The 27,935-nt window shown below is 45.9% G+C and overlaps 1 protein-coding gene across 1 annotated transcript; it reads right to left on the reverse strand.

Annotated features, from left to right (window-relative positions):
- Positions 1–4,716: 4,716 nt before the first annotated feature.
- Positions 4,717–27,776, reverse strand: LOC146178487 (uncharacterized). Its single transcript, XM_084579981.1, has 6 exons — positions 27,559–27,776; positions 27,420–27,487; positions 19,204–19,591; positions 15,188–15,434; positions 12,586–12,778; positions 4,717–4,977 (listed from the first exon to the last, which is right to left on the reverse strand). The coding sequence occupies exons 1-4, from the start codon at positions 27,774–27,776 to the stop codon at positions 15,419–15,421; spliced, it is 690 nt and encodes a 229-aa protein (XP_084436107.1). The 3' UTR covers positions 4,717–4,977; positions 12,586–12,778; positions 15,188–15,418.
- Between the last annotated feature and the right edge of the window lie 159 nt (positions 27,777–27,935).

Consider the following 27,935-nt stretch of genomic DNA (forward strand, 5'->3'; position numbering starts at 1 on the left):
AGTACTAATACTTATTTCCACGCGCACGGATGAGGTCAGTGCAGATATGTCTATTGAATTAAAAACTGCATACGCCGTGGATCGGTTGACAAAGGCGTTGAATGTCGGATGCGATTGGGAACATAGACGGCACACGGGCAGCTGCCGTTTATAGCGACGTATATTTCATGTTTCTCTTCCTAACGTCTGCGTTTTGCGATCTGAAAACGTTTTTGATAAAATTGCAACAACTGATCCGAGCGTTGTTTTTGAACGCGGTCAATGCACTCTCAGGCTCTAAGGCAGTACTAGGTGACTTTACGGGAGTTTCGAGCACCTGGTTAAGACTGCATGCCTTTATTATGCGGTTAAGATGAACTTCTGCTTAGTTTTGTAGCTTCCTTCTCCTCTATATTAGGAGGTGATACCAAAAGCAGCCCATGTGGCCCCGCATTGAACGCTCTGCCGACAGCTCCTCTGAGAACTTCAAATACGAAAACCTAGAGTATATTATTGTTTTTATATTTTTAGAGGAACGAACGCAATTAAACGATGTTCCCGTGGTCGAATATGTTATGTTCGGAGTCCAAAGTTCCATATATTTAGTGGTGGCATTTCACATGTTGATTTTTTAGCCGATTAAGCGCAGTTTTTAATGTTACGACAAAATAAAAAATATAGGCATACTTTACCTGTCGGTCTCGAACGTTACCTCCCTTGAAGCTCGTGTAATTGTAGCTCTACATCGAGGGCATTTAGCATAATCTGCCTGCGTGTAGCGTAGTTCTATGCACGAAGGCTCACGTGTCTCGAAGACGGGCATTACGCGATCTTACGGTAGACGCAATGCTACAGTGCCTTTTGAACACTATCATTTCGGGAGGGTCCTGTGACTTTGTCCTGTGTCTCTCTCATGCCCCTGTATTTTTCACACTTCAGATTTCGCCGAAATAAGTACACTTTCAAAACTAGCCTTAAAAACAGCCTTGCTGCCCTTTGAGCAATTTGCGTTCCTTTCAAATGTGGTTGCGATCATGTATTCGCATGCTTTTGTTGGGGCATCTCTTTGTATTGTAGCCTTACTCAAGTATTGCTATACATGTCTTGCCTTTTTCACTGATTCCCAGATTATCATAGGTTTCTAAAAACTCGAGTTTCGTTTCTTTGCGTCGTCTCTGAGCGGCAAGAAGTGCTTTGCTTCTTCAACGTTTGATCCCGCCTTGCTTCAGGGGAAAACAGGGCCCCAAACAGTACCCTCCCATACAATCGACCGTAAATGTGGTGGTATTCCTAATTTCGTCGTAAACATGTGTTTAGCACCAGTAATGGTAGGTGCTGTGGAAAGTGTTTAAGTGAGTTTCAATAAGGAAATGTGTGCGCCACGTGAGTTTCAATAAGGAAATGTGTCCGCCACCTTTATGTAGTTGAGACCTAAAATGAATCTCATGGGGAGGGCTTTCAGGTGGCTCCACACAAATGAACATGTTAAATTCATTCACAAGAAACTTCGGAAGGTGGTAAAATAAAGTAGCATTTGGAACCAGAAGCCGATGAAAGAGAAAAGCAGGTGCTTGACAAGCCGGTAAACAAAAACGCAAAGAAAACAAGAGTACACTGGGGGAAAGGAGAGAGCAGACGAGATGAGGCTGGGAAAATCCAGTTTGTGTTAGAGGTGTGCGACCTTTAACAAAGGGGAGTAAAAAAGAGGAAGTGCTTCTAGGCAGGTAGCCTAAGTTCGAATTTTGAGAAAAAAAGAGCGATACCTTATGCATGTGACCTGGCAAGAGCGCTTGGAACTGGGGAAAGACTTGTGCCAATTGATTAGAACCGAAAGAGTGGCAACTAATTCAGTTGGCCAGCTGTGTTGAGTAATATCGATACATTATGAAACCTTACGTCTTAAACACAGTTTTAGACATGCATGACGCATATATTACTGATGCCTAGACAATTTTTTCAGCACACGACCATGACACGTGACTTAGTACTATCCAAATGTGAGCAGTACCCGCTTCGATGTACTGCGCGCATTATACAATAACGTAATTTTGATGAAAAGAGCGACACACGCTTAGATCGTGGTGAGCAGGTGCTTGTTCTCTGGATAACGCATATATATACAGATCAGACTATGAAAATACGTTTGCTGCCACCGACTGCATATAGTACTTTTGTGATGTGTATGGTGTATGTGTAATAGAGAGTCTGTTTTTTTTTTGTTGTTGTTTTTTTTTGCAAGTTGCTTTAGTTGCCCTCTCAGATGTGTATAGAGAGCTTGATCGCGTAAGTTTTTGCGTGAAGAACTTATAGAGAATTCGAATCACTGAAACCTGGGCGTGAGGTTTTTTGCAGCTATTGAGGAGGTATAACGATTATCCCTGTGACAACTTTAAATGCCTGCTAATACACTGCATCCTTCTTAGGCGGTGCCGGCACTGCAGCTGTTTCTAAGGAATACAGTCGCCCAAATATGTAACTTGCATGCGTGACGGCCACCTTTTCAGTTCTCCGGCGCCTTAGGGCGAATAAAACTTGCCTGAAGCTTGATATTAAGCAACGACTTGGTGAGGCTTTGCTTATACTTGGACTTTATGCAGGTTAACTCCCGTGCAACGCTCAAAATAACAAAAATAGGGACCGTCATTCACGCCAGTTAAAGATTTGGGAGGCTGACAATAAGCGTTTAGGACCTGAAGCTAAGAAAACAACATTTTGCTTCTTACTGACTGCCTATATTGTTTACGTAGTAATCCAGACATTGCAATTATGCGTCGTTATTATCAATATCATTTGATTGTCTCTGTACCAGCTTTCTATTACACTCCTTAGGAGGGCCTTCAGGGGTAACGTAAATGAATAAATAAATATCAAGAGGGCCTTTAGGGGTAACGTAAATGAATAAATAAATATCAAATTTCGTGTTCGTTTAAGTGCGTTTAGGTACAGTTAGCGTAGGTGAATTTTTCATGGCGTTAATTGAAAGTCTGTGTGCGTGTGTGTGTGTGTGTGTGTGTGTGTGTGTGTGTGTGTGTGTGTGTGTGTGTGTGTGTGTGTGTGTGTGTGTGTGTGTGTGTGTGTGTGTGTGTGTGTGTGTGTGTGTGTGTGTGTGTGTGTGTGTGTGTGTGTGTGTGTGTGTGTGTGTGTGTGTGTGTGTGTGTGTGTGTGTGTGTGTGTGTGTGCGTGCGTGCGTGCGTGCGTGTGTGTGTGTGTGTGTGCGTGTGTGTGCGTGTGTGTGTGTGTGTGTGTGCGTGCGTGCAACCTTAGCGCATTGGTATACAACTAAGAAAAGGCTGCGTTTGCCCCATCCTCTGTTTCAATAGGCCCGTTATATCTTACCATAAATATTGCTAGCACTTCGTGTTGCTGCAGTGGTAGAGGTAGCAGAAGTGCGTTTCGCGTTGCGACTAGAAGACACAAGCTTTCTGGGCCTGTTAACAAACATATTAGAAGCTAGCAGCAACAAAGTTAACATTACAAGGAAACAACTACCAAAGAATGAGAAAATCAGAAAGCGAAAGATACCGAAACATAGAAGCAGCTTGGTCGGTGTTACTTTTGATCTCCATCAAAGAATGCTCTTATATTTGTTCTCAATTACATGAGTGTGCTGACGGCTATTGCCGCTTATGAATCCCGCTGTACTCCGCGTCATCTCTTCCTGGTAGTGCCGTGGGACAATAGGGTCGGAGCACACTTTTTCTTTCACCACTGAAGAATTGAGTCTTCCATTGCAGTAGAGGTCTCAACGCGTTGACGACATGCGAAGTTGTTAGTGTGTGTTATTTAGGGGAATTTTCTATTACAGATGCGCATATTGAACCTATACCCGGTACCCTAACTGCAAGTCTTTTTCAAAACATCTGCCAAATACTCAAGGCCTTTTTGTGTGTGATATAACTCAGCGACATCCTGCCTACTGAGTGAATTGGTAACACTCAGCTTTGCTTCTGCATGTTGTCCTCTGTCTTCGAAATGGGCTTATTCCATCGAATAAGAGCGTAAGTTATAGTTACTTGCGCCTACCGCTGGGCCTTCTGGAGCGAGTCTGCTGGTTTTCAGAAGTCAGAGCTTTACATCCAAGTTCGATTATGTCGAGATCATTTAGTGTTATATATGCTGAGCCTTAGGTCGAGGCTAGCTGGAATATACCAAACTGTGTTTTATCTAACAAGAAGCCTGGTTGACAAAGGTTTGGGAGGCCGCACACTTACCCAAGTCTGACATTTCACTGTCGTGAGGAAGGGAAGAAAGCCAGAGAAGAAGGTTGTGGCTGTGGCATGCGATGTCGAGGTGCTCAGAGATATTATCGAAGTTTAGAATGAGGGAAATAAATTCAGCTATGAACCTCGTATTATAGCCAAAGAGCTGATTACGCTGAGCCAGCGCGTTGTAGGGAAAGCTGCTTCTACAGTTTGTGGACACTCTGGTGAAACCAGCGCCTAGTCCCATGTCTGTCCTTTATGAGTTTGTCTCTGGCATGTGCTACAATGCATCCTGAGAACATAAACTATCTAGCCCAACTACAAGTTCTTTTAATAGGTATATAATAACTGTCATGTTTTTAGCCATGGCTGGTCCGGGATACACCCCTTATTGCCCATTTGGGTTCTGCAATCGTATATTCTATCCTAGCGCAGTGCATCCTCAGTTTAGGGCAATGCTGAACCACACAATTACTTAAAAATTATTACAATGAGTAATGTATCTGAAAAAGCCACCCTTTGAGCACACCGCTACTTTATTATATTGCGCCGCTTCATTCAAAAAGGCTTCCTTAACAAATTTATTTATTTATTCTCTCTGCCGCAACATCCTACGACAGCGTGACATATTGTCATGGGCGTGCGTTGTATGGACAGCCGATGAGAGAGTTGGTAATATTCCAAACGGGCGTATTGTCACGACAATGGAAATCGACGAGCATGAGCAACAACTCCGGCTCGTCCTTCAGCGTAGTCAGCCAAGAAAATTCACATCCGGTGCAGGAAAAGCGGTTTCCTGCGAAAATACAATTTTTGAAAATACGTGGTAGCTTTATTCAGGTGTCATAAGTTTCTATGTAACACCTAAGCAAAAGCATTTTAAGCGGAACAATACAAAAGACTCTGACAGCCTGTTCGTAACATTGGTGAGCATAATAACGGATTGGCGAAACGGGGTGTGCTCTACTAAGCGTACAAAACGATAGACAAGGGGTATTAATCAGAAGTTTCATTTCGTTTTCATTCTCTCCTCTTATAACCTGTGTTCATAGTGGACCAGAGTCGAAGCAAATGACACTTTTTTAGTATAAACCCAGTTTACAGCGCTGGGTGAAGGTTTTCAAGCTACTGGTTTGCTGTTTGGTGGTGTATCGTGATATTCAAATTGTCAATGAAGCAGTCAAACCCATCGGATGGCAGAATGGTACGTTTGAACATTTACGATATCATAAGTGCCGAGTGCACTGCTCGAAAACAAAAACACAGGGCTAGAAACTTCTGATCGAATTCGTGCACTCATGAGCTGTTGTATTGAGACGCAGGTTCAAAGGCAGACATTATTTCTGTGCAATCAGGCCAAGTATTTCAATTGAAACTTTGTAAGCATAAGGGAATAGGGATGCGTGATCAGCTTTCATTGGTTCCAGCTCCCTGGTTGATGAAACAAAAAGAAGTAAATTATGTGCATCACCGCATTTGTGAAACTAAACTGAAGGACCAATAAATGGTCTGGAATTAGATCTATCACTTCAAACTTACACTCCTAGCTACGTGTCAAGAAGCAATGCGCACCGAATCGCGCAATGCAGTAAGCCCGTGATTTTCACCATATGTCCGTTTATCGTGTCATTATGCATTATTTTATGTGAGGCAGGCAGACACCGAAATGTGGCATCCCCGACCTTACTGCTCCTCTCCCTTTAATAGGCCTTCGGGTCAGCTCAATTGATTATCAAAGGCTCTTCTCTCACTCACATAAGAGAAAGGTTAATTTATATCCCTCATATCAAGACACCCAATTTTACAAAACATTACCTCTCAATAATTATTTTTATTCTCGATTTTCAATCGCTACCTTCTTGCCGCACTCCTTGAATGACATTGACGTCCCCCAGTTCCGCACAAAACGGCTATCAGTAAAAGGGGGTTAAAATAAATAGAGGAAGATATTGCTACATTTATGTTAATCACTGTAATTTTCATGAGAGAGAGGGGGAAAATCTCCAAGAACATTGCAGAATCTGCACTTGAGAAATGCGTAAGTCTGAGCGCTGCTGTTTTGTCCGTGAGATCTGTCAGCGGGATTTTGCAAGTGACAGATACCGCTCCTTTCCTTTCCTGTAAACCAATTATAGTGCGCCGGTGCACTTTGATGCGTTCAACGGACCGCTGTTTGCGTTCGACAAGGGCCGTGCGGTGTACCGTGTGCTGCAGCAATGCTCAGACTTTCGCATTTCTCTACTGTAGATTCTGCTGTGCTCTCGGAATTGTTCAGGCTGCAGTTGGGTGAGTAACTCTGTTTACACATTTTCTAGTGATTTCTACGCATTTGGGCATGCAAATTGCGCCTTTCTCGCTCATTCACATTGAAATATTGTCACGTCTCGATTGAACGCCAAGGAGGACCCAAAGATAGGACGGGTTTAATAAATCAACCTGGACGAGTCTTGCGCTCCAACTTCCTTCTCTTCCAGGCTCGCGCTTGTGGGGCCCAGTCATCATCTTTGGCGTCGTCTTCTATGCGGCATTTGCCCCCCTCCTCAGGAAGCATCGTCCCGATGAGCACAAAAGGGAGTAGGGGGTCAAGGTCAGTCCGAGTTGTACGGCTTCATGCGTACAACGTGGACGACGTCGGCTTGTTGCTGGCGTCGCTTCGAGGTCGACACCCCGTCTGGCATCACCTCATAAGTGACGTCGGTTAAACGTCGCTGAACAACATATGGCCCGAAATATCGCCGCAATAGTTTTTCGGAGAGTCCACGGCGGCGAATAGGCGTCCAGACCCACACTTTGTCGCCAGGTTCGTACATGACATGTCGGCGTCTATGATTGTAGCGTCGTGCATCATGCTCTTGCTGATTCTTGATCCGCACACGCGCTAGTTGGCGGGCTTCCTCTGCACGCTGAGCGAATTCCTCGGCGTCCTGATCGAGATCGTCGGTGTCGGCATTCGGGAGCAACATTGCATCCAGCATAGTTGTTACTGGTCGCCCGTGAAGGAGGCTGAATGGTGTCATACGAGTGGTGTCTTGGCGTGCCGTATTGTAGGCGAACGTGACGTAGGGAAGAATTTCGTCCCAATTCTTGTGGTTCACGTCAACGTACATGCAAAGCATGTCTGCAATGGTTTTATTGAGGCGTTCCGTCAACCCATTGGTTTGGGGGTGATAGGCTGTAGTTTTACGGTGACTGGTACCACTGAGGCGGAGAACGGTCTCCAAAAGTTCGGCCGTAAATGCAGTTCCTCGGTCAGTTATAATGAGCGCCGGAGCGCCATGCCTCAGGACAATGTTCTCCACGAAGAACCGAGCTGCTTCGGCGGCGGTACCCCTTGGCAGAGCCTTGGTCTCCGCGTAGCGGGTTAGATAATCGGTGGCGACAATTATCCATTTATTTCCGGCTGTCGACGTCGGAAATGGTCCTAGGAGGTCCATGCCGATTTGCTTAAAAGGTGTTGTTGGCACTTGAAGAGGATGGAGTAGGCCAGCTGGTTTTACAGGGGGTGACTTACGGCGCTGGCAGTCTATGCACGTACGTACATAGTGTTTCACTGTCGCAGGCAGTTTTGGCCAGTAGTATCCGTGCTGGACTCTAGCCAACGTGCGGGTGTAGCCTAGGTGACCGGCGGTTGGCTCGTCGTGACACGCTTGCAGAACTTCACTGCGGAGAACAGATGGGACGACGAGTAGATGACTGTTTCCCCCAGGGCGGAAGTTCTTCTTGTAAAGCACGTTGTTGCGAATAAAGAATGAAGAGATTACTCGGGTGAAAATCTTAGGCACAACGGTAGTTCGTTTTTCCAAGAAATCAATAAGAGGGAGCAATTCCTGGTCTTCTCGCTGCTGTTGGGAAAGCGTTGCGTCATCTATGACACCTAAAAATGCAGTGTCTTCATCGGTCATAGTGAAAGGTTCGACCGGCGCTCGCGAAAGGCAGTCAGCATCCGCGTGCTTTTTCCCAGATTTGTAAATAACTGCCATGTCGAATTCTTGTAATCGAAGGCTCCAACGCGCGAGTCTCCCTGAAGGGTCCTTTAGATTCGTCAGCCAACAGAGCGAGTGATGGTCGCTAACGACTTGAAAGGGGCGAGCGTACAAATAAGGGCGGAACTTCATAACCGCCCATACCACTGCAAGGCATTCTTTTTCGGTTGCCGAGTAGTTCGCTTCTGCTTTAGATAGGGTCCTGCTGGCGTAAGCAATTACTTTTTCTACACCACCCTGGCGCTGCACCAGCACAGCACCTAAGCCCACGTTGCTGGCATCCGTATGAAGCAGTGTAGGGGCGTCGTCATCAAAGTGCGCCAGGACAGGTGGTGTCTGTAAACGTCTCCGCAGCTCATTAAACGCTTGTTCCTGTTCTTCACCCCAGTGAAAGACAGCATTGTCACGCGTCAGCGAAGTTAATGGCCAGGCAATTCGTGAGAACCCAGCAATAAACCGGCGGTAATAGGCGCAAAGACCCAGGAAACGCCGCAATGTCTTTTTGTCCGTAGGTGTCGGGAACTTGGCGACTGCGGAGAGCTTTTCAGGATCAGGCCGGACACCTTCTTGGCTAACGACGTGACCTAAGAATTGCAGCTCCTCGTACCCGAAGTGGCACTTCTCGGGTTTTAGTGTGAGGCCCGCAGATCGTATGGCCTGAAATACAGCTAGCAGACGGCGTAGATGCTCTTCAAATGTGGCCGAAAACACAATCACGTCGTCAAGATACACCAGGCATGTTTGCCACTTAAGTCCCGAGAGCACAGTATCCATCAACCTCTGAAATGTTGCTGGTGCTGAGCATAAACCGAACGGAAGGACCTTAAACTCGTACAATCCATCGGGAGTGACGAATGCTGTCTTCTCCCGATCTCTCTCGTCTACTTCTATCTGCCAATATCCACTTTTCAAGTCCATTGATGAGAAGTAACGTGCATTTCGTAGGCGATCAAGGGAATCGTCGATGCGAGGAAGAGGGTACACGTCTTTTTTAGTTACTTGGTTGAGCTTGCGGTAATCTATGCAAAATCGTAAGCTGCCGTCCTTCTTTTTAACAAGTACCACGGGGGAAGCCCAGGGGCTCTGTGACGGCTGGATAACGTCGTCTCTAAGCATTTCGGCCACCTGGCGCTGAATGGCTGCACGTTCTTTCGGAGCTACACGGTAAGGATTTTGTCGAATCGGGCGAATCGAGTCATCCGTGATGATTCGATGTTTTGTCAAAGGCGTTTGGCCGATCCGCGATTCGGAAGCAAAGCAGTCTCGAAATTGATCTATGAGATCCAAAAGACGGTCCCGTTCTGAAGAAGACAAATTTTTACTCACATCGACGATGGTTACGGGCGTCTTGCACATTGATCCTTCCTGTTGCAGTGAGAAGCAGTGCTGCGCCTTTGGGACGCTGTCGAAAAAGGCCACAGTTGTGCCTTTCGGAATTTGCTGACGCTCGTCGCTGAAGTTTGTCAGCAGTACTTCGGTCTGTCCATTGGTCAAGTTGACTAGCCCTCGAGCTATAGATACACCTCGGCTTAGTACCAGGGCGACTGCCCTTTCGGCGATACCATCGCCGGTATGCGCCATGTCGCACTTCACTTCAACAAGAGAGCATGATCGCGGAGGTAATGTCACTGTCTCATTGGCGACACGTAAGGGCATCAGTGGTACTTCCGCACAACCAAGGTCTTCATGATTGATGGTGAAGGCAACGACGCTGTCACGAATGCTGATTACAGCCCCATGAAGACGCAGAAAGTCCATGCCCAAGATGAGATCTTTGCAACAGTCAGGGAGAATAACGAAGCTGCCAACAAACACCGCGTTTCCTATTCCTATCCGGGCAGTGCACTTCCCTGTCGGTGCCAGTAGCTGGCCCCCAGCACTTCTTATTACTGGCCCAGTCCATTCGGTTTTTACTTTGCGCAGCGTGTCAGCCAGTTTCTGGCTAATAATTGAAAAATCCGCCCCGGTATCCACCAGAGCATGTACCTCCAGCCCATCAATGGAAACGGCGAGGTCAGCGCTAACAACGTTATCTGGGTTGCTCGTCTCTTTCGGCATTTTCGGCGGAAGTGCGGCAAGGTCAGCGGTATCAGCTTCGTCGTCGGGGCTGCTTATCTGATGCGGCATTTTCGGTGGTAATGTAGGCGGCATTTTCGGCGGTAGTGCGGCAATGTCAATACTAACGGCAGCGTCAGAAGCACGGGCTGTCGGCTGTTGCGGCGGTGGTGAGGGTTTTGACACTTTTAGACTGTGTGCAACCTCCCCTCGTGAGGTTGCGGCTGTTAGTTTCCCCGGTGAGGGCTAGGGGACCGCCGTCCGCCAACGTCAGCATTGCCACGACGCATCGGCGGAGAATAACGCTGTGGCGATGGGGAGGAGCGGCGGCGGAAGCCCGGGGATTCGGTTTCCCTGCTGACCGGAAGGCCATCGTCGGTTTGGGCAGTGTCAGCGTCGAAGCGGCGGCGAGCAGAAGCAGACGGAAAGGCCTGCCCCTCTTCGCGGTAACGGCAGTACCGATATACGTGGCCAGGTTGTCCGCAGTAGAAACAGAGTGGCCGGCTGTCATAACTGCGCCACCTGTCCGTTCGGCGTAGTTGAGAGCACCTGGAAGGCGCCCACTGAGGCCCCTGGAAGAATCGCGTCTCCTGACGGCTTGGTGCGCTCGGTGAGGCGTGGTCTGGAGGCGGGCGACGTAGGACCGCGGCGTAGCTCTCAGATTGCGGCTCGTGATAAGGTGCAGGAATGTTGGCCGGGTAGGACCCAAAGATAGGACGGGTTTAATAAATCAACCTGGACGAGTCTTGCGCTCCAACTTCCTTCTCTTCCAGGCTCGCGCTTGTGGGGCCCAGTCATCATCTTTGGCGTCGTCTTCTATGCGGCAATATTTCAAATTTCCCGCCACCGAAAGTTAGGCCTACGTCACTGGTCGTCCAGTACCACGTGACCCGATTTCAACGTTGCCGTTACCCCTTCCGGCTAGTTCGACTTGTCATGGACTTAATTCGCTCTAATCGTTTACCTAATTAAGCAACATGCACCAAATCTTTTCCCCAGCGAGATATGGTCATCAATCTAATGCAACCATTCTTTTTGTAATTCGTTTCGTTCGAACGTAATCGTGCGGACAAATTCGTGATGACACGAGCCTGCCGACATATCCACTTTATGCTTACGCATATATAATTAATTAAAATTCTCTTATAACTCCTCTGATATTCAGACGTTACCCAGACCCATGCACTTTGTCTCTGCGGACGCCTACTTTCATCATTTTGTCGATGTGTTTACATTTCCGCAGTGCGGCACGACGCAAATGGCATTCCAGAAAGTATGAACCAAGCTGCTGCTTAAAAAAGCTTGCTTGAATAGGTCACTGTGCTTCAAATGCTGCGGGCATGCACTGATGTAAATTAGTTGTGAGGATGCTACGTCGAACGCCCCAAGGAGAAGCTACTGGAAGTGAGCGGACTTGTCCTGGATGCCAACGTTTGACAGTGCACGAAATGGGCCACTGGTGGGTTTTAGGCTGCAGTTCGCACTGTGCGCCTCACAGTTTGTCGATTTGTTGTTCTCGTCTTGTTCCACAGCAGTGCCTGCCTGCTTTGCCAGCATTTGCATGATAATACTGGTAAAGTATTCTGGAAAGGGGTTTCAGATGTACGGGCCCTATTAATATATATGGGACAGCACCAGCAGACGACAGGAACCCGCGACAGACACGCGGAGGCCACGTGTCTGCCGTGCGGCCTTTTTATATACTTTTGAAGTGCGATTACAGTTTAAATATAGTAATGAAGTGAAAGGTGACAATTTCAATCTAAGAGCAGCTAATGTAAGCGCACGTACTCAAGTGCATCTCTTGATGTTTTTACAGATATTCTATTCCTTGTCAATACTGCAGTAAGAGTGCTGTAATTTAACTTGTTTTGATGTTTGGGGCGGATTCGTTTACAGTGCATGCGATGCGTCAGAAGGGCTCGTTCATTTCTTACCGCTAGCATTTTGGCCTTGCTTGGTATAATATTTGCATTTTTTTTTTCAATAATACTCGTAAACAACGCACATTCATGAGAGCAGGGACAACGCTCCGCATTTTTATTTTATTTTGCATGATGCACACAGGACTAAAGGACATGAGAGATATGCACAGGGTTTAGCAATTTAGGAGAACGCCGCACGTGCTTTCCGAGAAAACTTTGTAAATTTCAATCTGGAATTGATGCTTTTGATTAGGAGTTTGAAGAAAAGAACGCAGAGAATAGAGCTAGAAATGTCTGAGCTTCTGGAATTCGATAAATACCAGGAAGACACAGTGTTGTCAGTGGTAACAAGCTGTGAAATGTACTAAAGACTCATGGGCTTTTCAATAATTTCTTAGGATTGCTGACCTTAAGCAAAATGAGTGCGCCGCAATTTCTTACCATTTGTGGCAATTCTGGCCACTGTAATCATATTGTGCTTCCGGGCGTTCGAGGCCATGGCCATGATCAGTGGCTGGAACACTGGTGCATTGAAATCCTTGAGGTTGTTAAACTGGAGATTCAATTCGAGTGGTGCAGTTCCGTAAAAGGCGTTCTCTTCGATGGTCTCAAGTTTACCAACGTACAGACGGATCTGGAAATTCCCAAGATAACGGCCTAAATATTTCATACCACCATGAAGCAAGACAAAAACACGTGTCGGTAGATACCGATAGGAGCACATCTCAGAACGCGAAGAAACAGATCCAAAACAGATCCAAAACAGATCCGTCGTCTGAACGCACCTTAAGATTTGGCATCAGGAATCATTGCTCTCGAAATTATCTCTCACCATTGCCAACTCCTATAAATTGCTTTTTACAGGATACACAGGCAGTTCTAACCTAAGCCGTCATCTCTGAACCTATAAGGAAATGCCAGTAGTATCCGTTCGTGCTGTCATGGCCTTCAAAGGTGAGCAGATGTGGCAGACCTCTATAATTGCAGTTCTGTTAAATTCGGCTGCTCTATTCTTGTTCCTTCGTTTATCCTACACAGTTAGACTCACGTTCAAATAATTTGTGATCATGTTACCACGAATAGCATCTTGCGTCTCAGGAGTAGAAAAGTGTTTAGTTAGGTGACGCCACGACATGAAGTGATTGTTCTGGCTTTCTACCAATACTTCTTTCCTACTGCTTCGTGATTAATTTGATTCAAATATCAATATTAGCTGCAAACTAATGGGAACAGTCTCGAAGTGTTCGACAAAACTATTCGAAGCTGTGGCTCATTTCCTCAACATCCAACTATCACAAGACACCGAAGCGGATACCTTAAGCATCTCTAGGCTATAGTTGTCAGACACAAACGGAGAGATGCAAAACAGTATGTCATCGTCGTCAAAGGTCATGTACTGCACAGCCTATCATCGGCTTGACTTGAACGTTTAGGGCTCAACAAAACCCGGTTATATCCTTCTAGTTTATGAAGATCCAAGCTTGTTGCAGCTATAGTTGAACTGCCTCTTTCATTCTGGTCACGAAACATATGTTGGATGTCTCAGCGACCACTCTGTAGCAATTATTATATTTATAAAGTAAGAAGTAGAACCAAAATATTTGCAGCAATATCTCAGCGGTGACAGACGTAATTTTTAATGGTCTAATAATTAAGTTCTAGTAAATCAGCAAGCCGTATTTATTTTTATTAATCAAGTTAATGGTTATTATTAACAAGGCGTTGGAAGTCGTGTCGGGAAAAGTCAATGCCATATCATATTTTACTGTCATGCAGTGCGACGAAATGCAACGCTTTGTTTTTTCGCACAAAACGGAAAATGGGGCGTGAGACGCGCTAGAACCTCAATTCCAAGGGCACATCCACTGCTCGCATGCTTGTGGCTCCCAATTCGAATTTCCTGACTTGCAGTGCCGTATGATTGACACAATTTCGCTTCATTGCTCTAAGAAATAATGAAGAAGCTGTTGGCAATGACTTTCCTTTTCTTATAATGAGCGGGAAAACAAAATTATACGCACGGCACGGCATAATAGCGCATGAATATTGAATTGGACGTGGTAATAACCGGCATGCAAGCTTGTAAGCAGGAGTGCCGTTTCCATCGAGCTGCCTGTACGTCAAATACGATCGTCTTCGGTTTTGTGCAAAAAGAAGCTCCGATCTTCATCGCTCTGCAGGGCCTTAGAACAGTGTTCAGTTGAAATATGGCATGCCGTTTTCTCAGTCTGTGCACCCGCGTGCCAGCGCCCTTATTCAACTCACGACGTACTGCGTGCCGCCGATAAATCCTTGAATGAATAATTCAAGGAGCCCTTAACGAACACACAGGAAGCATCGTGCTGCATCAGTGCACATGATACCATAAAAAACTGCTGGAAGCTTCCCCTTGACTATTCATAATGCATGCACTTCCGCTTCTGCTGCTATGGAGTGACTTATATTTAGGGCACCAACATGCAGAGAAACCTAATGGCATTGAGGAAGGCGTAGATGGGGGGGGGGGGGGGAGGGAGCATAAGAGCGTTAAAGGCCCAGTTCACGAGATCTGGGGTCATCGGTGACGATATTGTGACCGAAAGACTATGGGCATGCCTTTGGCAGGCGGTAGATTGCGATTGGGACGTGGCCAGGAGCTGATTGGTTGGCGAGTTGCGTGAGGAAATGATATCAACACAGCCGAAGCGGCTAACTTAAGTAGCTCCTTCAAGATGGCAATCAAACACTCCGGGCCTTTTCAGTCCCTGGTCAGCCATGCTATGCTACTGCTAGGCCAAGCAATCACGTTCGCGAAACTTGCTTAAAGCAGGCTTTATGTACAGCGCTTTTTCTTATAATGTGGTAGCTATACGACCGTAAGCCACGGAGGTATGTCAGATAATGGAGGAACACATTAAAGGATGGTTGAATAAGCGAGTGTCAACGAACCTGTACGAGAACGAGGAACTTGAAGGGGAGCTGCAGACGGGATTCATCAACGCTATCGCGAGATATCCTTAGAGGCGGAGCTTACGTGTCCCCTAAAGCTTTGCTGTTTACTTACCGCCAGTTCAGGATGGTGTTTGGGGATAGAGAAGGAGTAGGCATCCAAGGTCTTTACGCGGATAAAGCTCAGGTCCAGAAGCTTGAGACTGGGCAGCCTCTCGAAGGCGCCCGCACCGATGCTGGTGATTGGGTTTTCGCTAAGGCTCAGAGTCTCGAGCGACGGGTTGATGAATGCGGCCACAGGCACGTAGCTCAGATTGTTTTTGGCCAGATTTAAGATGCGCAGCTTCTAGAAGCGAGGCAGCCTGAAACGTAACATCCAGAGAGCTGAAAAGTAGGCTTCGTAGACGAGTACAGCAGTCTCAGAGAACGCTAGACCCAACGAGTACCTTTTACTGACACAGGTTGGTTTTGGATTCAGCCCAGTGAATTGAGATTTTTACTCCAGTATGCACATGCGGCCCAGATTCCGGCCCCAGTCCAAGCTCACGCCCAGAGATGTCTAGACCCGCCTGCGCTCGACCAAGTCCACCTGTCTATTGCTGACACTTAAGGTATGTCACCACCTTTTTGAAAATGTTTTTTAAATTTTGACCTTTAAATTTTTATTTCACACTGACCTTATAAAGCATCGTTTTATATGATATTCAAAAGCAAAAAAAGAGTTTAAAAAATGATGCTAGAATTTGTTATTGACAAAAAATGGTCCAAACATGGCTGTTACGCAAACATTCATAACTAGCCAATGGAGTGCAGAAATTCTAAAATTTTTGGCACAGAGTTAGCCAAATAACCAGGCTGTGCAACTAACTAGGATCTTTGCCATCCAATAATTGGGAATCATGTTATACAAAAAATTCCAAAGAAAACAAACAAATGTATCATTTTTGTTTGCATTCCATGGCATAAAACATGATTACATCAAAACTTACCATTCGATTTCATTCATCCTAGTTCATTGTACAGGCTAGTAATAGAGAAACGAGGTTGCAAAGTTTCACTGAAAAATGTTCCTTCAGTTCAAAGTTACAACTGTTTGCACAACAAGAAAGTGCAAGAAATCAAGTTTTGTGAAAAACACGGATTAAAAACAGAGACGTTAGTAGCGTCATGCACCCCCCTTGCGGAAATTTAAAGAAATGTTTAAAAAAATACAAATCCTTAGAAATTGCCTTTAAAAATCTTTTACATATGAGACTAAAACATAACAGAAAAGTTTCAATATGCGCCGTAGATTATCGTTGAGTTATCAGTTTCTGTTACCAAACCACATCAGTTTCGGTTTCGGAACTGTTCACCATCTGTTGGGAAGTTAGCTATAACTTTTGAACTAAATAAGATACGAACATGATTCTTGCTGCAAAACATTCTTGAATGTTTGGGGACTCTCTGAATTTAAAAAAAAATGTCATTTTTATAAAAAAATGCCTTTTCATAGGTGGTGACATACCTTAAGCCTGTCTTCGAGCTTGGAACCAGCAGATTTGTTTACTGCGAGCGCAGCAGCGACATCAGCCACATTACATGGCCTCAACACATCACATACCCTGGCGACAAATAAGTGCTCTACCGTGTTCCTCTGCCTACTGTCACCTGTGAGAGAACCTGCCAACTCGGTTTGCCATCCTGTCTGGTGACGTTAGATATCCAACAGAAGAATGAACATGCGGTCATGTGACCATACCTTACGGTGTTACCAAAATTTGGAGCACTTTGGCAATTTTCTAATACCTATTTAAAGATCAGAGAATTTCCTGACGTGGCGTTTTCTCCTCGGGCAGCCCCTAATGCTAGTGAATTAAAACATCGCAGGCCCACACATCTTGATGCCCCAGATATGCGTTCAAATGTCGGTTGTACGTTTCTAGTTTACATTGGTCGCCTTTCCGTGGAATATTTAAATTTAATTTTGTTCTGAGCTTCTGATTGGCAGGAAGCTTCTAGAATATGCAGGCCTGACTCGTAGGTACGCAATACTATTTTTTGCCAATATATACCAGGAGATGCCACCGGAGGGTACCTGTAGGTCACTTTCGGAGCGTAGAAGAAACACTGATTTGTTCTTACCTACCAGAATCGTTGGGGCAGAGTATTTAGACAAGCACACGATAAACAGCTATTTGTCCCAATGAAGTTATATTGATAACTAAGTAGTACATATTCAACTTTTGTGAGATGAGTTGTCATGATACTTCAAACGCCTGGTCATTAGGCATGACGTACCTCGGAAGTTCAGTATTGTGTCGCCCACTAGAAGCTCTCAGCATCAAATGTTGGTCCCGGGCCCGCGTTACTTCATTTCTTGAAATTTCTGACTACAGTTCATGGTGTGCACTACTTTCATATACAACAGGCTTCCTAGACACTGTCTGTTTTAACCCACTAGCGGCAAAAGTCCAGCTGTCCAGAAACTCTGGCAGTGACGGCGTTTACAGCGAAACATCATGAGTATGTTCCAGCAGGTGCAAGTCGGAAAATCACATGTCCATACAGTAACTGACCGGCGGGTTGTGTAAGGTCACAGGACCACATCCCATGGCCAAACTGATAACCGCTGCTAACTGGGGCACTTGCTTTGGCATGGGAATTGCGCTCGGCATGGCCCTTGATCGCAAATCAGACACTCGACCCCTAAACTATGCGTGCACATTAGTCGGGCTTGGTTAAAGTGGGGTTTGTGTCTAGATTGGGAGGTGATGCACATAGCCGACAAATATATGCTGAATAAATGTGAGATAATTGAAGCATATAGTGCTAGGTAATGGAGCTGCAAAGTTTATGCGTAAGCACGAGGATAAAATATGGAACCGCAGATCAGAGCAACGTATCCCCTAATTTTCATGAGAATTTGTGAATAGTCGGTCGAGCGTGTTTAAATGCCCGTGTAGGGAAATGAAACGTTTTTCTGGCGTCAAAGCTTTTTTCAATGTCTTCTTAATAGTATAGCGTGGACTCAGTTACTTGAACGGTAAGTACGCAGCTCCTCAGTGCGGGAACAAAAGACGAAGAACTGTAAATAATATTGCCAACCGTAAACATGAACATGCCCGTCAGTTAGCACAATAATATATTATCCGCTAAGTGTACCTGAGGGTTTATTACATATTAGCAGCTATGTAAAATAGTGACGCTAATGGTATTATAGATAATTTTTTCATTCCGAGTTAAATGGTCTTGGCGGAAAGAAAATCCCCTACTTCTACGGAGATCCTATGATGTACTTCCGCTTCTCTTTTCATAAGCCTATTCTCTAGCTTATCGCTAGCACTTCAGGAGAGCTTACTATGTGCCTCATGCCGTATCCAGTGCATCGCCGGAAGAATGAGAGTGAGCCGCGTGGTGCTTTGTCGTCACCATTGGTGGTAGCCAAATAATAATTCCTTGATTAAAAAAAAGAGAGTCAACATCCCTTGCTCTTCCCTTTGGAAAAGTACTTCGCTATCACAATAGTGATTCACAGCCAAAAGGGTCACGGAAGCCAGGTACCGCCATTCTGGCGAGCACAGACACAATTATACTTTTGACATTAGAGTTCCGTTTACCTTCAAAAGTTAGTGGTGGTCAAATTTCAGGCTTGAGATATGAAAATTTTCAAATCTCCAGCAATAAGAACCTAGCAGTGCCTAGCCTGCGCATTGCACAGCACATGCGCTTTCGATAGCACAAACATGGCTGAAAGAGACACCTCCGAAGTTATGAACAGCAGTGAAAAAATGTCCAAAAATTTCCAAGCTATCGTCAGTGGCCTCCCGAAACAGATGTGCGAATGTTGGAGGTAGCTGTCAAGAAAATATTTATCCTCCATATTTTGCTAGGGTACATGCATTAAACTAAATAAGAAATTTAATTTTAAACTTTAGCTTAGGAAAGTAATTACCACTAAATAACATATACTGCATTACACTATATACTTACACTTGCTGCAAAGAATCGGTTTGAGGTCGGCGCGTCAAATTTCGACGCATTTAAGAATTGCCAAGCTACTGTGTACCTGTCTCGAGTCGATCCAATATTTGCCGCTAATTGAACGCGAGTGTTGCAAATCAATGAACGGAGGGAGAGTAATTTGTTTACCATCTGGAGTCGATGCCTCTGAGGCTGTTTCCGTAGAGGCTCAGCTCGTTCAGATACATTGAGGAATTTCTAAGCGACGAGAGTTGAAACGAGGTCAGCTTGGTGTTTAGATCGACGTATACCTTGGCGAAAGCATAGTCGCCGAACGTATTGTTTTCAATGTTCATGATGGGACGGTTTTGGATCCACAGAGCCCTGTGGATCGTCTTCTCCTTTCCACTGAAGGCATTCGCGAGCTCTGCTGTGCTCTTGGCTTTCAAACAGTTGATTCCCGTATAGTCGCACGTGCAAGGCCTCAGCGATTCAGGCGCGGGGCATGGGTCCACCGCGGCTGCTAAGACCAAGATGCAGCTGAGGAGGACGAAAATGGCTAAAGTGTGCGATGCGCCTGCAAAATGTTTCATGACAATGTTGTTAGAAAATATGTGAGTCTTCTAGCATACTTATAAAAAAATCAGGACACATTATAATACCGGCTTACCCAAGTTAGGATTAGTTCTCAGGGCAGAATTGCAAATCAGGCGGAATTCCCATGTCAGCCCTTTAAACACTTTAGATACCAGAACAGTGAATGCGAAGCTCATGAAATGAGGGGCAAGCCTACAGGCTAGAAGGAGACTCAAAAGCGGGCAGGCCGGATATGCAGGTTTGTTTTCCAATCTTTTTCGTGAATAAAAAGATTAGTACGGATGGCAAATTCCTCGCGTAGAAGTCATTGGTGGAAGAATCGATGGTGTCATTCGCCCTACAGTTACTGGTTCTCGAATTCATTTTTCACGTAATGACTAGAGAAAACAAACCAAATCGCTATTGTTAAATATGGACAAAAAAAAGGTTACTTACAAAATGTCTCTGAGCAAAGTCAAGTTAGGCCATTGTTATGTATACAATATAACGATGACATAAGTAGACTTAGCTCAGAGACAGTGAATAGAAGCATTCCTTATATATATATATATATATATATATATATATATATATATATATATATATATATATATATATATATATATATATATATATATATATATTCGGATGAAATAGTATCTCAATTCGCGAAAGCGTCATGTTCAGCAGCGCCTAGCAATTATGTCCTAGAATTTCCGCTACAACAGCGAATACGGGTCGCTGGAATGAAAAATAAAGATGGCATGGCAGTATTTGCAGTTGGGGCATAAGATTGTTAGTCATCCAAATTAAAGAAGCATGATTTTTCTATTACTATTTGCGAAGAAAGGAGAGAAGCTTAAAAATCTATTTCAATAAGCATGGAAGGCATATGTATTGATATTTGAGCAAAGGTAAGTCCACTTTTTGCAGCGGCGACTTACTAATTTGGAGCGATTCTGTGAGATGCTGCACAAACATCCACTTTGCGCGCATGGGAAATTTCTACCGATATTGAAGTTGACGTTTGGTCACTAAGTAGATGCTGCTAATTCTGACTTAACACATCTGCTGCGTTAATAAAACATCTTACCCATAATTTCGCTTCCGATTCCCAGATGTTGCCGCTGTTTGGTGTGCGTGGAGGTTCTCGACCTGAAGGAGGTGCTATATTCTCGCGAAATGTAGCGCGCAACCTCCTCACATACCATCACATTGCCTCTGGCTCCTTTCTTTTATCCTCTTATCATGCCATGATATCCTCCTTTATCAAAAAGTTGTGCAAATGCAAAACGTCATAGCCGCTTGACCTCGATCGCGAATTTCGCGCTTTATTTGTTTTGTTTTCGCTCGTCTGACAGCGGCCGACAGTCGTCCTGGAATTGCACCATTTCGTTTCATAATCTTATTAGAGTTGTTCTCTGCGACGTCGAACCATTGTTTCTTGTATGATGCGACTGCAGGTTTTGCTTTTATCATATCGGGAGCTGTCGCTAATTGCGTGGCTTCCCGTACGTTCCACTAAACACCGAATCAAAGTTCAAGTAGAGATAACGGCAGTGCTTCATTCAAATCTGCTAGGAGTTCGAAGGCCGGCGAGTTCGTATGGACGTTGAAACATTTCCGCAGAACCGATGATTCTTTGGCAGCACACATGCCAGGTCAATCCACACTTCTATGCCAGAATACAAAGTGCATGCTCTGTTATCCGGGAGTTATAGATCTCACAGAGGCGTTGAATGTCCGGTCCTCTCATTTCATTTTCTGAGATGGAAACAATATTTGCTAAGTGTAAGCAAATTGGAAATGCAGATTTCGACTGGCCCAAGCCTGGGGGTCTCTAATTTCTTAGGTTAGCTGTAGCCATCAGTACAGCTAACCTAAGAAATTAGAGACCTCCTGGGCTTAGGTTAGCTGTAGCCATCACTACAGCTAACCTAAGAAATTAGAGACCTCCTGGCTTGGGCCAGTCGAAATCTGCATTTCTGTGCATCAGTTTGGACGACGTAATTAGGTACACTCCGAAGTGGGTTAAGTTGGATTTGTTATAGAGCGTGAGCTCTACTACTCGGGTTCAACTTCAGAGCTCGGTTTGTTGCAATGTCATTTGAGCTGACCCCCCCCCCCCCCCCCCTCTAACCTGGAGGTGTGTAAAAACGTCCCCGGAAGAAAAAACCTCTGAGGAAAAAGTAACTTGGGAAAAGTGACCCCGAGGCCAAAACGTCCTCAAGGCGAAAACTCGGCCTAATATTGAATTCTTCCGGAGCACATCAAATAAACATGCACATTTCCGTGCATTTTTCATTAACTTCGAGAATAGATATAACATTCATTTGGGAACTGGGCCCTTTTGACGCCTGGTATGTTTACAGGAACTGCAGAAGGCACTGAGAAAAAGCATGGCTGAAGAGCCTGCCACGACATGTCATATGGCCAGTCGTATACCGCATGCATGGTGCCGAGCTCCACATCTCATTAAGCAGTCATTAAGATAGGACTAATCGGCTGGGTAATATTACACACTGGAAAAGATGCAACCGGCTCAACGCGTGGTAGAATTGGGCAACCGCCTAAAATGGAAGGACCTTGGGACCTCTCGCTGTATACACTTGTAACTTTGTTTGGATTCCCTAATAAACTTTCAACTTCACCTTCAACCTCGCAGACCTTCCAGTGAAGAGGTTCATGTTTTTCTGGGGCGATGGTGTCGAATTCTTGCTGCACTTCCAGGGGTGATTGACATGTTTTGTTAGGGAAAGATAGGGAATGACCACCCTAAAGCATTGCTCCAAGCATCCGGCGGCGCTGTTTAACACAGAGACAAAGAGATGAAAACATGGAACTGGCGCCTTTATTTCTCTTCTTTTCGTTGTCTCTCTGTTAAGGAGCGCCCACGAAACCATCATGAACAACCTACAACTCGCCCAACTTTCCCTTCTGTTGCTCTTTGAAATATCTCGTCTCGCGCAGATCAACCGCTTGAGTTAGCAGACCGCATTGCTGCGCTTGGCAACGACGATATGGATCGATGGTTTCTCAATGAGAGCAAAGTATTTGCAACGGGAGGGTAGCTACGACGCTCGTGCGGCTGTAAATCTGCGTCTTCATTATTAATCCTCTAAAAGAGTACGCAGTTGAAAAGTTCCCATATAACGTCGTTTCACTGCTTTCTGCAATTACAACAAGATGTTACTCCCCCCCCCCCCTCCAACTGTCTACCAAACTGCGATGAGCTAACAGCCGCCTACACTGCACGTCGCATTCGCCATGCTTTTTTCGCGACCGCCTCAATTGGTTCAAAATTCGGCGCCCAACTTTTCTCATTTACAGCAATGGCAGAACATATTTTACGTAATGAAACGCCATTTTGACGCCGCATCACGTTTTCCCGCCACACATCAGCCAATCAGATTTCAGGAGTCGGCTCTTGACAGCGGGCAGTTCACTTCAGCCCATTCATAATACAAGCGTAAGTGCTTCCCTTTCTATCATATATACGTTTTCCCTACACAGTTACTTATAAATGCCATCCATACATCATAAACAGCCCTGCTAAAAATCAGTTATCACGTTCCCGTCATTTTTACGTTAACGCAAAAAGCCGTTTCGACAAACCGCAATTTCGCGCCACAAATTTGAAGCACCTGACTTTTCTGACAACCAATCAGAGAAACAACATGGCGCCGAACGGCGGCCATGTGTGTCGAAAATAGGGCCCCTGGAATGAACTGAATTTACGCAACCGCAATCTTTCCCGGGAAACACACACTGGGAGAAGGAACGTGCTTCGCATTGTTTAGAGGCGCCGTTATCATACATTGCTGCACTTCACACGAGGGCTTCGAATGACGTCAACCCCTTCCAAAGCAGCTGCAAACCTAATCGTTACCGGAACGCGTCGGACCGCGTTCTCATTATTCACACACGCCTTATCATCCACCATGTGGTTTTGATGCTTGTTTAGTTTTTTTAAACGGGTACTGAGCTTTATTTGTATGCCTGATTTCAAAGGAGATAAGCTGTTTGCATTCAATTTTTAGTCTGGCGTTTTGTTCTTCAGAAAAGGGAAGGCGCAGTATCTGTCACACTTGTTCTGTGGATTCCTGAACCGTTTTTTGCTTTGGACAACGACACAAAGTATTCCTTAGAGGGTAGAGGTATACAGCTTCGCAGTAAAAAAAAAAAATGAAAGATTCCTTTGCTCTGCATGCCTGGATATACGTAGCGAAAAGCAGTGACTATCTCGGGATCAGAAAAAGTTAATTTCTACAGTCTTCTGCGCCGTTCACCCGCGGATAAACTCTCCTTGGCTTGCATGTCGAGCGCGTCTAAGTTTACCGGCGTTCTATAATTCGTTCACAGGAAAGGAAAGGCGCAGCATCTGCACGCGGAAGGCAAGAAGCGCCGCCCGGTGGCGTTGGAGTGCACTCGTTCCCGCTTGGTCCTCATAGCTGACGGCAGATGGGTGACGTCACATCCTTGACGTCACCCTAATTGAGTTACTTAACTATTTGAGCCTGGTACTTTCAAATTGCGCGCCAATCGCAGTATCTGCCACTCGCGGAATCCCGCTATCATCCTCACGGTAGATAAGCGGAATTATGAAGAGCGTTCCTCGACGCGGGGCGTAGCACAGCGGTAAAGCTTTCGGCTGTGGATCCAAGGGATGGAGGTTTGACTCCCGGATGGAGAGTAATTTGGATAGAGACTAACCTAACCTCGTCTTTGTAAACCAGGCATTGGTGCAGCAAGTCGAGCATATATCCATCTATTCCTCCGACCCCAAAGCTTCCTTCATGACAATCAAGAACTGTTAGTGGAGTGTTTCTTGAAAAAGGAATATGTGTAAAAAATAAAACGTCTGTAATTGTACATACATGGTTTGCTCGAATTGTTTGCCTCAATCTATTGAAAAGCTGAAAAAGCTGATGAGCTACACTCAAATTTCTTATTAGGAAGTAGCGTGATAGTCGGCAATATTTTTTCGCATAGCCTACTAATGCTTTCGCATGAATAGTTGGTTTACAGGAACGGAAAGGCGGAGCATCTCTCATACTTCTGTGGGCACCAACACAGCACTATGAGGGAAAGTCATACGACTACATCGTGTATAGTGAACTAGAACTATAACCGCGCTCAGCCTCGTGACCTCACTTGCATCCATTTTTTGCGTCCCCATTTTGGCCTCACCGAAATATCCTATTTCGTCTTAATGAACATGCCGCGCCATTGGGGTTGGAGCCCCGGCCCTCTGCATTCAACGCGGGCACGCAACCCATAAGAAGAGCCATTGGTACCAAGCGTGTTACAGCGGAACCTAGAGAATGTGTTGTGCTGCGTAACTTAGTAAAGTGTGGACGCAGCATGAAAATGAAGTATTAAGGCGAAATCTTCCAACAGCATGAGCCACGAGTGGCGTCCGCAGAAAGTTTGCGCGAGATGCGTCCGCGAAATTCCGCGGGACGGACGGGAAAACTTTATTTTCCGATGGATACGGGGGAGTCGCCGACAGGTCCCCCATGGCATAGGCAACGGCCGTTATCCCTTGATCTTCAGCATCATCTTCTTCCAGCCTGGTCAGTTGGAATTGAGTTTCCGGGTCGTAGCTGAACAATAGTGCCTCCCAGTGTTGCAGTTTTTTTAATGAATTATCAACTTTGTGAAGTTTGAGCGCGGTGCTAGATTACACGATTTAGATCAATTCCGCGGGATATCGATGGGGTTATGTTATATAGTGCCCGATTATAGTTAGTTATAAATAATAGTCATGAGAAAGAGAGGGAGAGTTCTCTCTGAAGAGGAAGAGAGAGAGAGTGCGTAAAAGGGTCTCTCTCCTAATTTTCCTCTTTCTCGTTCCTTTCCATTTCCCTTTACTCCAACCCCTAAAATCTACAATGATCAAATTACGGCGCACTTTCTTGAACTACGTGTAGTGGAAGTGGTAGGGAATGGAAAGGGTGGCTGGTGCTGGCCCTGATGGGGCTGGGATAGGTAGGTCTCCGCCGCTTGCGGCGAGGAATAGCCTGCCGCTGAAGTTTTATCTATTGTAGGCCGTCATTGCGCCCGCCACCCCTTCGGTGGTGGACGACGGCTGTTGCGGCGCGCGTCTTTCTCTCCCTCTTCTTTTTCTTTCTTCTCTGTTTTCTCTTCTGTCCGCACGAGGCAGCGGAGGTGGCTCAGCTACCAGTAGCAAGCCCGTGCCTTTTCTTTTACTTCATCCTACAGCTACAACAACACAGAGATTGCACCGGTCACTGTACCACTGTCCCCTCTTAGCAAGCGGCGTCTCATTAATACACCCCCAGTTCGAAATGTAGATACCTACCGCATGGGCACTGCAATACTCGCACTATTGCCTGTTACTATCACATTGCACACGCACGCAAAAAAAAAAAGTGAAAGTGTTACGTTTTTCTCAACGTTTTTAGTAGGAACCGGTCGGCTTTCATCATCCATGCCGTATTTAGAAGTTGGGTTCTTCGCCTTAGCGAAAACTTCTAAGCACGATTACGATACTTTCAAATGCAAACTTTCAGCGCTACTATTAAGGTTTTGTTATACACTGAGGCAAAGAATTTGAGATTCTTGTATGTATGCAGGTGCAGTTACAAAGCGCTGTTTTTTCACGAGCCGAGGAGAATTTTTCAGAAGAAGAGGAAGAAGAGCCACAAGCTTTGCGCCCACTCAATCGTGGCTGTTCTTTCTTCTGAGCTCAGCTTGTAAATCACTAGATCACACCAGCCGTCGGCCGGGATATATTTACTCGCGGCCGCAGCCATGATAGGCCGGTGACCTGACGCTGATTGGTCTCATCGGTTGGACAGCAGTGCCTCCCTACTCCCACTTTTCTATTTCTGTTTGGTTCTCCAAATCTAGGGCAAGTTCACGTCTGACGAGGCGTAACCATCGAAAGGGCACTGCGCTCTAAAAGAAGAAACCGAGAATATGTATTTCATTCTCGGCGAACATCTTCACTTGTTTCTGCGCTGACCTACATGCTAACCCCCTCCCCCTCCTCAATAGAAGCTGTGAGTGAACGCGCTTAAGCAGCCCGGCGCACTTCAAAACTTTCAGCAGCCAAATATCTGCCTGCATTTCAGACTTCTTGAAATACGGTAGCGAACGCGATAGCACTAATTGGGCGTACCACTACTCCCGCATTTTCATGACAAATAAATATTTAATTGCGCGAGTGGTCCATATTCTAATCCACTGTGATGGAGGAAACCTATGCCGTCGAACTATGGATGCCGTCAAGTCTCATAGCTTTGCTATTACGTAGCTGCTATGCGAGAAAATTTCATGGCCCCCAATTTAAGCTGCCAACAAACTTCCTGCTAGCTGCGCGGCTAGAATAGTTAAATGACAAACCAGAGGAGACCATAGCAGTTTTGCTTATTTATTGCAGCTGTCCGGGAGCCACGGTGAGGACCAAGTGTGGTACGGCAGATTTGGCCAAGCACGAACTCCTGCAGTCACGACGAGAGAGCCCCCGGGAGCTTCCCGACAGCGCTGGTAGCAGCGCCACAGGTCCGTCTTTGCTATGGGCAGGTAACAGCCAAACAGGTCGGCTCAACTGCTGCGGCTCTTTTGTGTTGCAGCGCCCTTGGAAATAGTAGCCATGTCATCAGAAGCGGACGAGCGGAGCATATTGTGAAGCCACGACTAGGCTCGTCTTCGGGGCCACCCCCTCAACGCTCCGGCCTGGTTCCAGATCAGACTTTTAAGCTTTAGGGGGCCGTCAGGATTGTGTTTGCAGGCAAAAAACTGGAGAAGACCATTGCGAACACATCTTGTCCTAGAAGCAACCACACTAGAGCTTCGTGCACCTTGAAGAGAGTCCTGGTAGACGCACTGTAACTGCGATGTCAGGACCGTCGCGAAGATGTCGGATGCTCTGGAGTGATGGGTATTAGAAGAATTTGGTTGAGAAGTCACAGCCGGGGCAATGCTAGAGGATCCCTTTACCGCTCCTCGACGGCGACCATATTAACAGGCACCACGAGGCAGTCGTTGCTATGGGCAGGTAACAGCCGAATTAGTCGGCTCAACTGCTGCGGCTCTTTCGTGTTGCAGCGCCCTTGGAATGCGGCCATGAACAGGAGCGGACGAGCGGAGCCTATTGTGAAGCCACGACTGAGCTCGTCTTCGGGGCCTCCCCCTTCAACGCCCCTGGATACTTCCATGAAGAGACCTTGCAGCGTCCAGGACCGTCAAGCAACTTGCTGCCCGGCTGGTTCTCGCTCCGAGGTCACCCGAACCAGCTCGTCGGAGGAGGACCGGGGAGGAATCCTGAAGCTCAGCAGGTAGAGCAGGCCAGGAGTGGTCTCTGTTATGGCGAAGTA

This window comes from Amblyomma maculatum, chromosome 9 (assembly GCF_055883805.1).
Source record: "Amblyomma maculatum isolate TAMU_Amacu chromosome 9, ASM5588380v1, whole genome shotgun sequence".
Taxonomy (NCBI): domain Eukaryota; kingdom Metazoa; phylum Arthropoda; class Arachnida; order Ixodida; family Ixodidae; genus Amblyomma; species Amblyomma maculatum.